At 54.0% G+C, this 16,302-nt stretch overlaps 1 protein-coding gene across 2 annotated transcripts in view; it reads left to right on the top strand.

The window, feature by feature from the left end:
- The window catches only part of RASSF5 (Ras association domain family member 5), a 32,688-nt gene that overhangs the window by 6,191 nt on the left and 10,195 nt on the right, over nt 1–16,302 (top strand). The window contains exon 2 of one of the 2 annotated variants that reach the window (XM_050911515.1): nt 4,624–4,742. In XM_050911515.1, the coding sequence (XP_050767472.1) occupies nt 4,624–4,742 (119 nt within the window). Of the gene's footprint in view, nt 1–4,623; nt 4,743–9,833; nt 9,954–16,302 lie in introns of those variants that run through there. The other variant, XM_050911516.1, reaches the window with a different exon arrangement.

The following is a 16,302-nucleotide window of genomic DNA, read 5'->3' as shown; positions in this document are numbered from 1 at the left end:
AAAGCAGCAAAGTGAAGAGAGGATGTTGGAAAGAGCCCTCACGGCGTACGGCTGGGTCCTGCGCTTTCTCTCTCTAATCTCTTCCGTTGGGTTGTTTTATCTTATCAAGCAAAAAGCCCCAGAAATAGAAAGTTTTCCATGGCTAACAGGACAAGCCCAGAGATGCACAAGCTCTGAGCTGCGTGTTGCCTCATTGCTCAAAAAATAAATAAATAAGTCCGTCAAATGGCAGCAGGTTGTACATGGACAATGTCAGTGTTTTATCTCCGTGGGAGGAAAGGCCTCTCGTGGAAGCAGATGTAACTTGCACCGATGCACGTTGCATCTCAGCAGCATTCGGCATTGAAGAGCTGCCCGCCTGGCTCCGTGTGCCCAGGAAGCTATCGACCTCCTCTCGCAAGGATGACAGACGGGAAAGCGGAGGCAGCCGCTTGCTTTGGGCTTGTAACAAAGAGAATTCGCAAAATATTCAGGCATTTTCCCAAGTCAAAGTCTTGGTCTGAGGGACTCCGGTTGCTGAGGAGGCCGAGCAGGGAGGTCTTGCTGGTTAGAGGTAGGTGGTGGTGTAAATCGGCGTGTTTGGATGTGTTTGCTGGCTGCCGCTGCGTGCAGGCTTTCTGCTGCTAATTAGGCGTTGGGGGGGTTCCCGCGGTGCTGCCCTGTCCGTGCTGCAGAGCACCGCACCGCCGGCGATGCACGGCCGCACGGGATCCTGCCCGGCAGGTAGCGGGGCTGGCGTGGGGCTGGCACGCTCTCCTGCCGCCGTGCCGGTGGCACCGGGTGGCTTCAGCTTCTGCTCCGGCTCCTTCTGCAGCCCCGCTCTCGCGGGAGCGCTGCGGCAGAGCGCAGCTCAGGGCATCGGTGCTGCCCCGCTTGCCACTGGAAAGGAAAATTTGCCTTTTAGTAAATAATGGCTCAAGAGCATCTGCCTGGCAGCTGGGTTTGCCCTTCAGACCCTGCAGTGGTGCAGGGACCTCTCAGAGGGGTGGTTGTCGTCAGGGGGGTCTTGTTGTCCGCTCTGAACAAACGGAAAACCACTCTTGGGTTTTACCTGTGTCTGCAAACAAACGAAACCCAAACCATCTGATTTAGACCTAAAACTACTGAGACCTCCAGTGACGGAGCTGCAGACTTGAGGCAGAGACGGGGCTGGATCATTGTCGTGGGCGATGTCAGAAAGTGCTTCGCAGGAAAACGAAGTCCCCTCCCTGCATTTGCTCTGTGAATGCTGGAGCTGGTGGTGATGCCGCAGGTCCGGTCCTGTCCCCTCCCGGCAGCAGGAGATGCCTGCCAGCTCTTGGGATGTCGCAGGGCCACATCCTGCAGCCGTCCCCGAGGTTACCCCGAGTGACGTCGGGCGTCTCCTCCGAGCGAGGGCAGAGGCACCGAGCCCTCAGTCTTAAGCAGCACAGCTTGCAAAATCAAACCTCACGCGTAGCCTGCATTTAAAGGTGTGTGTGAGCTGGCTGAAGGATTCCGGAGTTCGAAGGCGAATGGAAGAAATCTCCGTTCTCCAACATTGCCCGCTTCCAGTGCTCAAACACCTGCAGAGTCTCTCACCGCTTTCAAAACTCATGACACTTTATTTTTCTTTCTTTGGTGGCTCTGAGCCTTCCCATGGCAGCTGGGTCACGCTTCAAAGGTTTTCCTTAACTTTGCTGATATTGGGAGCATTTCTGATTTGCTGCCCTTTTTTTTTTTTTTTTTTTTCCCCCCTTTTTTAAAATGAACGGCAGGATCCCTAAACGAGGAACCAGAGCTTTAAGGTGACTCCTGCAATTTCATGATTCATTTAACATCCCACAAGGGGTTTTTTGTAGCTTGTTTGAAGCGTACCCTCTCGACAGCACTCCCCTGCGGTCCTGTGTGTGCCAGGACTGGCGGGGGGACAGCCGGGGGTGTGTGTGTGTGTTTTCACCAGGGCAGAGCAGTCACCCAGCACCGCTGCAGCAACCACAAACTTTATCCAGAGATCAGACTTTAAGAGCATCACAGGGGAGGTGACGGGACACTTTAGACCCTTTCCATCCTAATTTTGGGAGCAGTTGTATCCGGTCTCCCGTGCGGTGTTGCTTTGGGGTTGCAGGAGGTTCTTCTTTAGGTGAACGCCTGGCTGGGGTCTGGTTCTTGGAGCCTCTGTCATCGCTGGGGCCAGGATCTGGCCACTCTGCCACAGACCTGCGCCTTCTCCTTTTGTCTCCCTAGCCTACAGATCTGGGGCTTGCACGTGGGTCGGATCGAAAGATGCCCCATAGCATCTGCGGTATTCAGGAGGTGGGAGTGGGAGGATGGAGGTGGGCAGGATGACTGCAGTCCTATATTTAGGCATCTAGATGGGCATCTGTATTGGACTGTGCTACTCTATCGAACTTTATCCCCCTGAGAAACTCTGTCTGTGGAGAAAGGGAAATTCCTTTCAGCCACCAAAGTTTTTCACAGTATTGTGATCTGACTCTTGTTGTTGTTGTTTTTAAAGAAACTACATTTCCAAGTGTTACTTTGTTTGGCTTGAATGGAGATTATCTTAAAGCGTAAGTGGAGGCATCCTGCTCCTCTTGGCAAACCTGTCACGTGGCTGCTTCCTAAAGCTGTGCTGGGTTTCTAAAATTAGTGTTCCCTGCCGGATACCGAGCGATTAGGTCTGTTAATAGGTGACGGTGACTAAGGAGGTGTCATACTTTAATCCTGTAAAGAAATGCCTGGCCGCGATGGGCCTGATCCGGAAGCGTGCTTGGGAACTGTAATTTCTGTGGTCCGTGTTACGTATTTCAGACCTCTTACCATGCGCCTCCTTCACCCAAGACGCTCGAGCCTTCCCGCCCCGGCAGGCTGCGGTCCGGGGGAGCAGGAGGCAGCTGCCCAAATCTGCAAATCCTGGACCAAATAGGCAGAAGGGACTCTCTGCTGGCACCAGATGCTCAGGTGAACCTGCAACTGGAGCATCCTCAAATTGGCACCTCCAGCAAAGACTTGGCGAATGTCCCCCATTAAAAGGCTGTTCCAGTTGCTCAAAAGGTCATGCATTAAATTACCATGTAACTGTGCAGTTTATCTCTAATTAAAAAAAAAAAAAGGCAAGTCTCCCTGCTTTCCCCCAGGCTTACTTGACTTGGAATAGGAGAATGATAGACAGCTCATGCCAGATGAATGTTTAATGATAAATGATTTCCCTGTTTCCCCTGGAGATTGATGTTTTCCCCCCTCAGGCACCAGCTCCCAGCAGTGGTTCAGCTCCTCTCATTCATTCTCGGGCATTCCTGTGTGCGAGCATTCAGCAGAGCTGAGCAGAAATCACTGTTCCCAAAGCAAACACGGGATATTCCTTTGCTTTCCTGCAAGCCCCAGATATTCAAAACCAATGACCCAAATGCTAAAGAAAAAAGAAAAAGAAAAAAGAAAAGAAAAAAGAAGAGTATTTAAAATACAAGCTTGCTGGCTTGGAGCGGGGTGGCAGGGCTGGTGCAGGGACGGGCACTCAGTCCCGTCTCCTTCTGTGGAGTGAACTCTCTTGCCTTGGTTTTAGGATATTTTTTTTTTCAGGTCAGTGACCGCTCTGGAATTTTGGGTAGTGTAAAAAGTAAATTTAACACTGTTTGTACGACAGTTAAAAATTAAAAGGCTCGGAAGGGCCGTTAAAGTGGAAGGAGGCTGTTAGCTGCGGTCAGGAGGGTATGGAGGAGTCAGGGCTTTGAGGGAAAGGGCTGGGGGAGCGACAGCCATGAATATGTGATAACTGTTGTGTCTGGTAGATGGAGCTGGCTGTGCCAAGTGCTGCCCCTCAGCAGCCCTGGGCTGTGGGCGAGCAGGACCCGGTGCCTGAAGAGGTTAAACCTGGGCTCTGCGGAGTCGTCTGTGCAATTCCTACCTTGAACTAGTTAATGTCTTACGGGGACGGGTTAGCATCCAAAGAAAACACGCTACCTAAATGCCTTACTGCACCTGGGCAGCGTGTGCGCTGGGGATGGGAGGTCACAGCCTTTGCCAGGGCCCGGGAGGTGTCCGTACCCTCTCCAGGGGTGGCTTTTTGGCAGTCTGATGGGAGATCCATGGCTCGGTCACTGTAACTGGCCCTTGAAGTGTTCATATTTAGTGACCTTAAATAGTTTGACTGCTGTCTAATACAAAGATGTTTTTCCCCTCCTGATGTTCAAAGATGAAACATCCTTTCCTTGTGAAGCAGCCAAGCTTTTGCTGCAGGCGCTGTGCAGGCGACGTCTCGAAGGAGCATAGCTGGGGAGTGGTGTACCCCATGGTTTGGTGGCACTTGAGCATATTCTTTACTTTGTATATTAGCATGCCAGCAGATCAGGGGAAAGGCAGCAGGACGCAAGGCAGGAACGCTGCCTGTGCCGCAGCATTGCAGCAAGAAACACAGGTTTCCCTGGGGAGAGGGCATGGGAGCAATATTTGCTCTGGATGAGGTATTCTGGTACCTCTCCCCATCTGCAGGAGTGTGCCTGAATGGGGATGTGTGCCTGGCGGGCAGCTCTGGCCGTGCCCCTGCCCACGAGCATCGGTCTGCCCTCCGGCAGGAGTCCGGTCTCTTCCTGGGGTTCCCCTGCCGCTCCTCAATAGCAGGCTGGGGGTCTCGGGTGCCTCACTTTCTCATTTCTCCCCGTGCAGACTGCAGATACACGTGCCACCAGGAGTGCCGCAGCCTCATCCAGCTGGATTGCCGCCGGCCGGGCCAGTGCCAGAGCCAGCTCTCGCCTGAGAGCACCCTCCTGCCGCCCTGCAGCCAGGTATGCCGGGGAGGGGGCTCCGCGGGGGGGTCTCCAGCCTCATGGTGACCGATTGCATCTCCTTCAGAGACCTGATTTCTTGCTCCCAAAGGGTTTTACAGGAGGGAGGTCTTGTCAGCGAGGTCAGTCCATCTGTCCTGCAGACCCAGGCAGCGCTCGCTAATGAGTTGCCTATGTACTGTGTACATCTTGCCCATATGCCCTGCCTGGGTGGGTGCGATCTGGCATGAGGGAGGTTGTGCGCGCGGGCATCCCCCTCGCCGTAAACGCGTGTGTGGAGCTGTGTCGTGTTTAAAATGCTGCTGTTGGCCAGGCTGCCTGGAGCAGAGCGGGAGAGGAGCGGTGCCCTCCAGGGACGTCGGCCCCCGCGCTGCAGCCCGGCCATGTCCCAGTGCCGGTGAGGGAGGGTTGATACTGGCATTAAATTGTGTCCCAGCACTGGGTGCAAAGTGCTTGAAAAGGAGCAGCAAAGGTGCATTTCTCCTGCATCTTGGCAGAGCGTGAGCATGGAGTTTGCAAGGAGCTCCGGCTTAATAGCCTTGTTTTAAGAGTTTCAGTAGTCCCAGGGGATCGAGACTCTTCAATCTGTATTAGGGATGTGCAGTAATCCCCAGGACTACTCCGGAAGGCTTAGCTGTTTGCTTAATCCCCCCAAGGGTCCCGTGGTGTCTGTGATGCCGGCAGTGGCCTGCGAGCCAGCGTGGGTGTCTGCTGGAACAGGCTGCAGCGTGTGCCGCAGGGCACAGTGAGACTGTACGATGCCACGCAAGTTGAGATGTAATACACTTAATGCTGGAAGCTTAAAACATTGCTTAGAAACCTGCCTGAAGTGGATTTGACTTGCACAGAGCCTTTTCAATCTCTATATGCTTTTTAAAAACTGTATTCTCTCCTTCATTATAACTGTGCATTTATAATTCCTCTTTGTGGAGGACCTTGATGCACTTGTGCAAAACTGGAAATGGAAACGTGCACTTTTTCAAAGAAGATGTGGGGTTTCTGTTGGGCGTGTGAGGAGCTGGCGGTGGGGTTTGCTTGTCGTCTGCGCTTTGCTGTGCAAGCTCTGCAGAGCTTGGCCTCACCAGCACGTGGCTGGGCCATTGCTGCTCAGAAGAAAATGGTCAGGAGGGAACCTGAAGTTAGATGAGATTTATCTTATCAGTTATGCGTTACAAGGGGACTCCGAACGGATTCTCCACTGAGCCTTGAGGTATTTGTATAAGGGTGCGAAGCCAGATTGGTGTGTGTTTACATCTCCTTTGGCTGTCGTTGGGCTTCCCTCAGCAGCATGAGAAAAGCTTGATTTTTAGAAAAATTAGAAAGGCTTGTTTATTCTTCAGGGTGATAACACCAGCCGGGGGTTATTGATGGTCCTAGTAATAAACATGGAGCCTGCGCTTTGTGGCAATTCATCACTCTGACGTGTCTCTGGTGTGATCCCGGGAAGGGGGAGGCATTTTGTGCCAAGGAAACAAAAGTCTCTCCGATTACAGGGGGAAACAGAAATCCATAAACTCATCCCGAGGTCCTGGTCGGGGATCACACCTCTGAACCCTTGGCACAGCAAAGCGCAGTCTGGAGTCTCGTTACCTGTGCTGGGAAAGGCTGCAAGGCTCGGGGGGGACAGGAGGTGTGTGGGCTGGTTTGAGGGTGAACGAGGGTGAATCACTGCAACAAAGCTCCATTCTCGTTTGTGGATAATGGATAATCAGGGAAAAATCATCTTCAAGTTTACTTGGTCTGAGCCCGTAAAGCTGAGTACACAGCCACGTTCCTGGTGTGTTTCTGTTGGCCAAGCAGGTTTTGCTGCTCAAAAGAAGGATGGAGGGAAAACAGTGTCAGTATTCCAGAAAGAGACTAATAGGGTGCCTGAATACACTGGGCAGGGGGGAAAGGGGATTGCACACTGAAAACACAAGAAACTTAACTTAATAGCTGGCATAGTTGGAAGTCATCAATGGTATTATCAATTGTAAGTAAACTAGAAGCATCGGAGAAATAGCTACTTTAATATCACATAGTTAAGTACTGTTACTGTGTAATACCAGGCATTAATAATTTGGGCTTTGATCCAGCAAAGGACTTGAGTGCATTACATTTGGGTCCCAGATTAGCCTCTCTGGGTGAAATCCAGACTCCGCTGAAGCTGACAAAAGCCTCGGCCGGTCTCAGCAGCACCAGGAGTTTGGCCCCTGGTTTCGGCTGAGCTGGTCGTGCACTTCCCACCTGCGAGCTGGTGCAGGTCACTGGTGGGTGAGTTTTCTGGGGGCTGTTGTGCAGGTAACCTATTAACTGGAGCTGCTGCTGAACCAAAGGGTCAAAATTACTTGGTTTTTTTTTTTTTTGCTTGGTTGGCTTTTTACGGAGCTGATCTCCCAAGCAGGTGGACCGCAATGGAAAAGCAAGGGCTCCTTGGAGAAGCCGGTGGAGCGATGCAGTGGAAGTGCATCCAGCTTCACATGGGGCACTGCAAAGCTGGCTGCACCCTGTTTCCACCGTGAAATGCTCAGGGCTGAGGCTTCAGTGAAGACTCGACGCCTGTGCCGTTCATCGGCCCAGCGCTCACTTTCTGCTCGTGTTGCACATGCTCAATTTAAGCCTCTTCTAAATACAGCCTTGGGAAGCCGAGGAGGTTTGTGCCGCTGCAGAAGTACGTGTGCTTCTAAGAGGATAGCTTGCTTATTTGCACTGTTACAAGTTGCTTTGTAAATATGCCATTTGGATTCTTGCCTTCCTCTTTGAGATGCAGATGTTGTGTCCTCCCGCTAGTCTTTGCATTGACATCCTGGTTTGTATTCATGGGATGCTGCTGGCTGTGGGGTACAGAGCTATTAAAGGCTTGTAGCAATTTAAGTCCTTCAGCTAACAGATACAGATGGAAGGGTACGAAACACCATCTGCAGCCTATCAAGAGGGGAAGAGGTTTTCGTGCATGGATGGTAGCTTGAGCAAAGATCTTGGAGCCCTTTTGGACCAGTCGAAGGAGCCCTGTGACCTGAAGGAGTGAGTGGTAGCTCCAGTTTACAGGAGGGGTTTGCTGATGGTCCTACTGCAGATAGTCAAGCTGGGGAGTAGAGCCAAGGCTGCTGCCTGCCAGGTCCCCGCGCTCGCTGGCCTGGCGTAAAAATAGCACTTAGCGATGGTGAGAGTTGTGCCTGCAAAAGGACACGAAGGAATGAACATACGAACAGCCATCTGGGCACAGCGGTGCCTTCTCTCTGCTCGGCTGGTGGATGTTGAAGGAGAGACCAGAAACATCAGGGCACGGATGATGTGCTGCTGCTGTGGCCTCCCTGCGAGTAGCGTCGTGGGTGCTCCTTGGGGTTGCATCTGAACCGTTATTTTCAATAGCTGTCAGTGAGCTCTTTCTGATGAGTCTGACTTTGTACATTCACCTCCAGAACACCCAGTGATGAGTTCTGCAAATCTGATAGTGCGTGGCCTGGAAAAGCACTCCTTTTGGTGTTAAACTTACTGCGCTCTTCATGTGAACATCTCTCGCTATTTTGTAGCTCTCCATCACGTCTAGGTTCTCTCCAGTCCTTCCTTTCCAGATCCAGGCTGGCCCCAGGCATAGACACCTTCCTGTGCCTCTAGTCTGCCCTGCCCTTCGCAGTACCTCTTGTAATTTGTTATTCTTTCTTGGATGGGCTGGCCAGGTCTTGTGTGAAGTATCTGAAGTGTGGGCATAGGATGGATTTATTCAGTGGCACAATACTCTCAGGCCTTGTTCCCTCTTCCTTTTCTGAAGTATGGTGGAGAATTGTTAGCATGTACGTTAGTACCGCATTGCCTAAGCAGAGTCCTTTTTAACACGGTATGTCAGGCTTTTCTTTCGTCCCCTCAGCCTGCTCCTGAATACGTGCTGGGTTTCAGATGGGTGGGGAGAGCCTGCACCGGGATGTGCTGCATCTCCATGCCCTCGCCGAGGGAGGATGATAGCCTGTGGGGAGCGGAGCCCTTCCCCTGCCCGGCTCCAGAAATGCCTGTGATCTTCACCAAGGAGGAAGGTCACAGCTGCTTTAAAAGCTGCTGGGTAAAATGCAGGGTATTAGCGGGATGGCGGCGGCTCTGGAGGGGCCGTGGGAGAGTGGGATGGAGGAGGCGGCTCTGGGGATGGGTCTGTGCCAGGCTGGGTTTCCGCAGGGCTGCAGGGGGAGAGGGGAGCCGGGGTGATGCTGTCGCTCTGAGGCTCTTTCCAAGGCCAACACAGCATTTTAATCGCTCTGGACCGAGCGCTTCTTGCAAACAGGACCGAGGACCTCAACGGCTTTTTGCTGGGCTGCAATCAAAGCTGCCTCAGGCGGGTGCCAGCGCTGCTGAAATCGCTCCTGCTGCTCTAAAATTAGCTGCAGAGCAGAGAGGCACCCACTGCCTCCCAGAGTGTGATGGCCAGGGGCTCCTGGCACCCCCAAGAAGGGTCCGAGGCCGTGTCCTCACCAGCCTCCCCCTTTCCCCACCACCTTTCGGCAGTGCGGTCAGGCTCGGTCCAGCCTGGGCTTGCTTCCCTAGGACAGCAGATGCAACGCAGCTCTCGAGGATGAGCTAACGGGGAAGGAGCACGAAGCCAGCCTGCCATGGCGATGTATTTTTGGGTAGCAAAGGAGGGGCTGGGCAGTGCCCAGGGCCAAGCCCAGCGCCTCGGCCCCGGCGTGCAGCGGGGTGAGAAATTTTGCAAGAGGAAGTGGCAGGGCTGCGCGGTGCGAGGCGAGCGCAGGAAGGGGAGGCGATGCTGCGCGGGTGCCCGGGGGACCAGACCGCGGGCGGTGAGCGAACCCGGGCGCCAAGAGCGGGAGCAAACTCACAGCTCTGCCCCTTCCATGCTGCCCCAGCGCCTCCGCGCAGGGAGGCGGGTGGAGGAGGAGAGGGAAGGGTTACCCGGCACGGCTGCCTGTTAAAGAGAAATAGCTCCGCTGGCTCTGGAGGATGAGCAGAAGGAGCTATTGCAGATAAGCGCCGGCGAGCTGAGGATGTGAGAGCGGGCTCGCTGCTGGTGCGGGAGCCGGAGCGGGGATCGCCGATGGTCGCCGGCCCCCCGAGCCCCCCGGCGAGCCCCGTGCGCGCTCGGCCTCTCACCTCTGCTGGGCTTCGATGACCATCGGCAGCAGCATGAGCAGCGGGTACTGTAGCTTGGATGAAGACCTCGAGGATTGCTTTTTCACAGCAAAAACCTCTTTCTTCCGGAGCACGCCGAACAAGGTCCCTGCCAAGGTAACAGCTTAAAAACTAGTGAGAAGGGCTGTGCTGGGTGGGAGGTGGGGGGGTTTGCCGGCAAGGGGAGATGTCGGGGTTCCTGCACGTTTGGCTGCAGGTGCTGCCAAAATTAGCTTGCAGCGGGAGTCAGGGCAGAGCTGCTGGCGGGGAGGAGGGCTCTACCTGCCTCTTGCAGGCTCCCCGCTCCTGTGCAGGGGGTTTGCACTGCTGCAGATTTTTCTCAGCCACGTCTCAACCTTTTGCATGCCGGGCTGGCCCCTTCCCGGGGGATCCACGGTGGAGGAGCTGACTCCAAATGTGTTATTTCAGCTTTAGGGGGGCAGGCAGCAACCCTGCCAGCTGCCATCCACGGGTCAGGCTCCTGGCCAGGGACCTGCGGTTTGGCCTCGCAAAATATGCACCACTGGTGAAAATTGCACCTGTGAGGTGGATAGGGAGATGGGAAAGTTACAGGACTAAATTAATCTGCAAACTTATTAACACAGTGATGAATCTGGTCCTTTTCTGGGCACTTGGGTGCATGTGTACCTGCCTTGGAGAAGGAGAGAGCGCTTGCCTGGGCAGCGTTTCGCCCCAGGATGAGATTTCTGTATCAGTAACATTGACAAGGCTGCTTCATATTTTTAAAGTGTTTATTTAAAAAAAAAAAAAACACAAGAACATCCCCATCATAAACTTTGGGGCCCCAACCAGAACTGAGCATAAAAGGAGAAGGCGAGAAGGCGCTGCTGCGGAAGTGGGGGTTTCGCTCAGGAACAAGAGCCCTGCAGCGCCGAGAGATGAGATCTGGCCCGGGGAGCAGCTTTTTCACTTAGAAATTCCCCTGTAAACCATCAGCACCGACGCGCTCCTGTTCGGGCTCTGCTATATTTGCATGCCCGAGGCTGCTGAGCTGCAATCTTCAGCAGGTGCCTTGGGGTTCAGCTTTCTGCAGCGTGGGGTCCAGAGGGCTCTCCAAGCAACCTCGGCTGTTCTCCTTGCGGGGTGTGTGTGTGTGTTGCTTTGGGGGAGAGTTTCAATCAACTGGCTATTTTATTTTAATTTCTTTGAAGAAATGCTCTCTTGGGTTTAACATGGGATATTCCCTGTTAGCTAGCAGCTCCCTCTCGCTATGATTAACCGACATGTACTGCTGGTTTTTAAATGTCATTTGATGATTCATTTGTGTAGGAGATGTAAAAGATCACGGTGTTAGTGCAATAGGCGCTGCACCCCGTGCCGGTTTAACGCTGTTCTTTTTGAGCCAGGGCACTGCAGATCCTCGGCTACCTTTCGAAATCAGCCTGATCACGTTCGTGCTTGGGAGCTCTCCCTCGCAGAGGGGTCAGGGGCTGCTGCAGCCCCTTTTTGCCCAGCTCCTCGCCTGGATGTGGCCGGCGTGGGTGACAGACCTTGTGGCTGCTGGAGAAGATGGAGCCTTTTGGGGGTTTGGTGTTACGGGGAGGAAACGGTTCCTGTGCATGAAAAAAAAAAAAAACCAGACACACAAAATTTGCTGCTCAAGCAAATCATGTTGCATAATGGGTCTGTGTGCGGAGGTCAGTCCTCAAATTTCTCCGGCTGGAGGTGGAAACCATCCTCAGGCCTTGGTGGAAGAAGGTTTTGGGGGGTTCATGGCATGCTGGGGGGTTGGTGGTGGTGCAGGTGCTGCAGGAGCATGAGGCTGGACCTCAGCTCTGGCTGGAGCTGGCCCTGGAGCACGGTGGGGAGGAGGAGGAGGTGGTGGTGGTCTGGTGAGGCTGGGCTGGACGGCGGGTGGAGGGCAGCAAGGAGAGCGTGTGCCTGGGGAGCAGCCAGCAAAGCAGAGGGACAGGGGACAGGCGCAGCCTCAAGGTGGGCATCTCCCTTGGGTTTTGCTTCACTCCCTGTCCCTCCCCCCCCCCCTCCCCCCCCTTTTTTACTTGGCATCTTACGTCTCTTGAGCGATGTTATTGAATGTGGAACATTTCCACCGCTGCAAGAGCTGCGTGTGGCAGCAGCATTGCTTTTCACCACCAAGTATGGTACCCGCTCCTGGCCACGGGCAGAAAACATCAGCTTGGGCCCAAAAGTGAGTTAACCTGCTGGGTGTGTTTGGGAACAGCAACGTTTGTCTGTCCCTAGATGCCCAGGAATGATTCCCAAGCCCAGGATGCACAGTGTGGTCAGCGCTGCAGCAACAGCAGCCACCAGCCTGTGGGCATGCCCTGCGCTGGGCAGGAATAAGCTAAATACAGATAACTTAGGGATGCATGTCTTAAAAGACCTAGGAAACAATCTCTGTAGAGGAAATGTGTTGTATGTGGGGTAGGAGGGGACGTACAGGCCTCCCGCCATTTAAAAAAATAGAGAGTGGAATTTGATCACTATGATTAGAGAAACGATTTTTCTGATTGAAATAACTGTATTAGTCTGAAGAGCCTCTTTCTAGGAATTTTGTAATTCCTTTTCCTTTTCAGAACCATCAGCGCAATCACTCTTCTCTAGCAAAGAACCATTTTAGATCTCAGATGTGACCTCTTCCCTGGAGATCTAGTACTTGGCATTTTCGTGACTCTTCAGCTGAATGGCTTCAGTGGCTCCTGCCTGGAGCATGATTGCTTTAAAACTCTGCAAAATTGCTCTTCAAGTCCTGCATCAGTGGCTGCCAGGAGAGCCGGCTTAGAGGAGAAAGGGGCAAGTTTCTGTCCAAGAATAGAAAACACAAAAGGAACAGAATTTGTTTGAGCCAGGGCGGGATCCAGGGATGGGGATGATGGGACCAGCTCCTGGGTTAGGGGTCCCTGAACAACGAGAGCTGGGGTAACCCAGCAGGCAAAAGACGTCTCTGCTGAAGAAGAGGGAAGCTGTGACATCGTGGAGCTGTTTGCGGTAGGATGCACGGGCGGCGTTGCCATGCTGCCAGGTGCTGGTGGCTCTGGGGCTCAGAGGAGAGACCACTGCAGGGGGGGTGCACTGTGTGGGAGGGGGCTCGGGGGGGGCGGCCGGCGGGGAGTTACCTCAGCTTGGGCAAGGGGAGTCAGAGGACACCGCAGTGGTGGTTTTGGCCCCGTGTCTGTTTTCTCCCTCTCTTCAAGCCCTCCATGGCAGCAGCATGCGGTGGTGCCTGCGATGGGGGCTACATCCCTGGAGGTGCTCGAAACGCAAGCAAAGGCTGGATGAAGCCATCTCCAAGATCCCGTCCAGCCTTGCAGAAACCCCGTAGTCCCAGAATTGGCCGGTTGTCAGGTGCAGCATCTGTGCTGGTTCGTGGCTTGCAGGTGACCAGCAGGCGTTCACGTCGCCTGTGCTGGGTGGGCAAAGGGGGCATCGCTCTGCCTGGTGCCATGCAGAAGGAGCCAGAGCGGAGGGACCGGCGCAGGGTCCAGTCCTTGGCCCATTGTCTCTGTCCTCCGAAGGACTGTCAGAGCACGGGGTGATTTCCAGAGGGGAGGCAGGTCTGCAGGGGGTCCGGTGCAGCCTGGGGCGCAGGGGTGGCCCTGGGACACCTCTCCTGGGTGGGAGGAAGGGGCTTTTCCTGGCCCTGCAAGGCTGCGATCGGTTCCCAAATGTCTGCTCCTGAGGATCAGCAGCTCCCTCTGATCCACCCAGCCTCCCTGATCCGGGCTGAGGTCTCGCCAGGCTGGTCTCTGTGCACACAGACAGTGGTGTAGTTGTGCACCCGTGGGGTCCTGTCCAGCCCAGCCCCCCCCGAGATGGAGCTCCCTGGGAGGACCTGCTCAGCTCTCGCTGCTGAGCAGGGATGTGGCAAGAAAAGCGGTTTCTAAGTGAAATCTCCATGGCAATCAAAACACCGAGCCCATCTTCACTTGCCTCTAACCTCTCTGAAATGCAGCAACGATCCTTCTCCCCTGCTCTAGAGATGCACTGCTCTCCTATGTTTTGCCTTTTCCTCTGAACCCCAAAGTAAACTGCAGCATCTCATTTGAATTTCTCAAAGGGAGTGAAATATGTTGGGGTTTTTTGTTTCGTTTTTTTGTTTGGTTGGTTTTTTTTTTTTAAATCTGTTGAATGAATCTTCCCCCCTGCCTGTCCGTGCTTGAGCAGTCGATCCTTTCCTCATATAGCGCTGTGAACCGTGGGAGCGTGCGGTGGAGGGGGAGGCATTGGGTGTTTGGCAGTGACGGAGAGCCGTGCGAGAGCAGAGGTGTCCCAGCTCTCTGGTGACTGTGATTTGGGCTGTGCGGTGCTGCCCCAGCCCCGCTGCCCCCCGCCGCCACCGCTCCCTGCTGCACCTGGATTTACAGTTCTGAGCTGCCGGTTCTCATGTTTCTGGCTCAAATTTGAAGCGTTCACGTTTCTCTCCAGTCCTCCGTGCTGCGGCGTGGTAGTCGTCACAGGGCATGAGCTGGTGATGCTCCTCTGACCTACAGCTCCCCAGCCAGCAGCACTCGGACACGCTTCTCCAGGCTTTGTTTTCTAATATTTTAAGACAAATCTTTCCTTAATAAGCAGAAGAATTGAGGGTTGATGCCCTGAGGCATAAAATCCCTTCAGAAGACGGGAAATACTCTTGCAACCTGAACATAGGAGCCAAAAGGAGAGCTTGGGCTGTGTTTTTGGGAATGCAAATTGTCACAGCATTGCTGATGTAAATGGCGATGGACCTGTGCCCAAGCACACCAGGGAGGAGTTGGCCACTCCTGCCTCTAGATAAGACAGTCATTGCCAAGAACGTGGTGATACTGGGCCAAATCCATCTCCACCGTTCTGCTGTTCAAATTCATTAACTAAATAGCTGGTGAGGAGAATTGGCTGGGAGCGAGGGGGCAGGGATAGTGTCTCTGAGGCTGGTTTGTGGCTGCGGGGAGGCAGCCCTTGCTCCAAGGAGCATCCCATGGAAGTGCACGCTCAGCCTTTCTACCTACGGTGCCTTTCCACAGCTGGTTTTATGGCTAGCAAGGCCACAGTTCATGAGCTGCCGGTCTTCCACCTCCTGAGCTGTGCATCCAAGCCATAACCACGTGCCGGCTCCTTGGTGCCGACTGGGGCTGCAGTGGGATGGGGAGCCATGGACAGAGGGCACCATCCCCTCTGCACTGCTGCAGCGGCATCGGAAAGCTCCCGGGTCCTACCTAGAGCTGTTATTCCCAGCAGAGAGGTCTGGTGTGATGCAGAGCTGCTGCCTTTGCTTGGTTTAAAAAGGTTTTTAAGTTGGGGGTTGACTTCTGCAAGGTGAGGGGCTGTAGGAAGGATGCTCTTCAGCTGGACGTGGACCATGTCCTGGCTGGCATCCTTGCAAACCGATAAATAGAAAAATCTGTCAGGGAGGCTTCGTTGTTGCCTTTCTTGGCTTAGAATCGCTGTTTTGAGAGTATGTCACCATAATCGTGATGGCCCATGGGTCTTTTTACCTCCCCCGTAATAGCCTCTCACAAGCTCACGGCTCATTAGATGAGCGGTAGATTGCAAAGAGGAGGCTGGTGTGGCTAACTCGCTGGGACCACGGCTGCCCGAGCCCCGGGCGATGGGCATTGTGCATCGCGGCCGCCTGCCTCTTCCCGGGACGCTTGTTCTGGGCAGCCTTTATCCTGCCGAGCATTAGCCCAAGTGCCAGATGAGGCTCAAGTCCTTTCTTACAATTGATGTTTCTTACAATTGAGAAATAATGTAGGTTATGGAAGGGGAGCCCGTTTGCAGCAGGCTGTGATGGGCAGGGGGAGGACAGGGGCACATTCAGTTCTCTGTGCTGCTGCGGGTGCCCCAGGCCACCGTGCTGCGTGGCCAGGCTTGGTCCTGTGCAGCCCCTGGGTGCCTATGTCTCGCTGCAGACTACAACTGTCTGCAAGTTATTTTATGGCAGTTTCATAGGGGATGGTGAACCCCTCGCCTGCTGAATTTAAGTGGTGCCAGCAAGCTGACAGTGGTGGTTAACCTCTGGCATCCGTGGCCGTGCAATGTTCCGCATCAGGTTTTTAACAGGGCAGGAGTGGAAGCATCCTGGCAGCTTCCAGTCTTGCCATCGCTTTCCTTCCAGTTGCACGTGAGGGTGGCGCGATGGAGGCGATGGGAACGTGCTGGTTTTGTAGGCTGGCACTGGTCGTGGTGTGCTGCCGTGTGGCCAGGCCATCCCTGAGGGTGGCTGACATCGTTCTTTCCCTGTTGCCAGCCAGGAAAGCCGCAGGTCCAGCAGTGACTGCCAGGGTTTAGGCACAGGCGGAGTTACCGAGCTGTTGTTTTGTTAACAGCTTGTTTCATCCTGTCCCGGTACAACAGGAAATGTGGCAACGGTTTATGGTTAATAGCTTCTGTTTTTCTTCCTTCAGTCAGAATTGCATATTCTGCACCAGAAACTTTGCAAAACCAGAGGTCTGGGTAGATTCGTGAAGAGCAAGAAGCAGCTGATCTAATCGTACATGATGGAAGG

The sequence above is a fragment of the Gymnogyps californianus genome, chromosome 27 (genome assembly GCF_018139145.2).
Source record: "Gymnogyps californianus isolate 813 chromosome 27, ASM1813914v2, whole genome shotgun sequence".
In the NCBI taxonomy this organism is placed as follows: Eukaryota; Metazoa; Chordata; class Aves; order Accipitriformes; family Cathartidae; genus Gymnogyps; species Gymnogyps californianus.
This window is presented reverse-complemented; position numbering and strand designations above follow the sequence as displayed.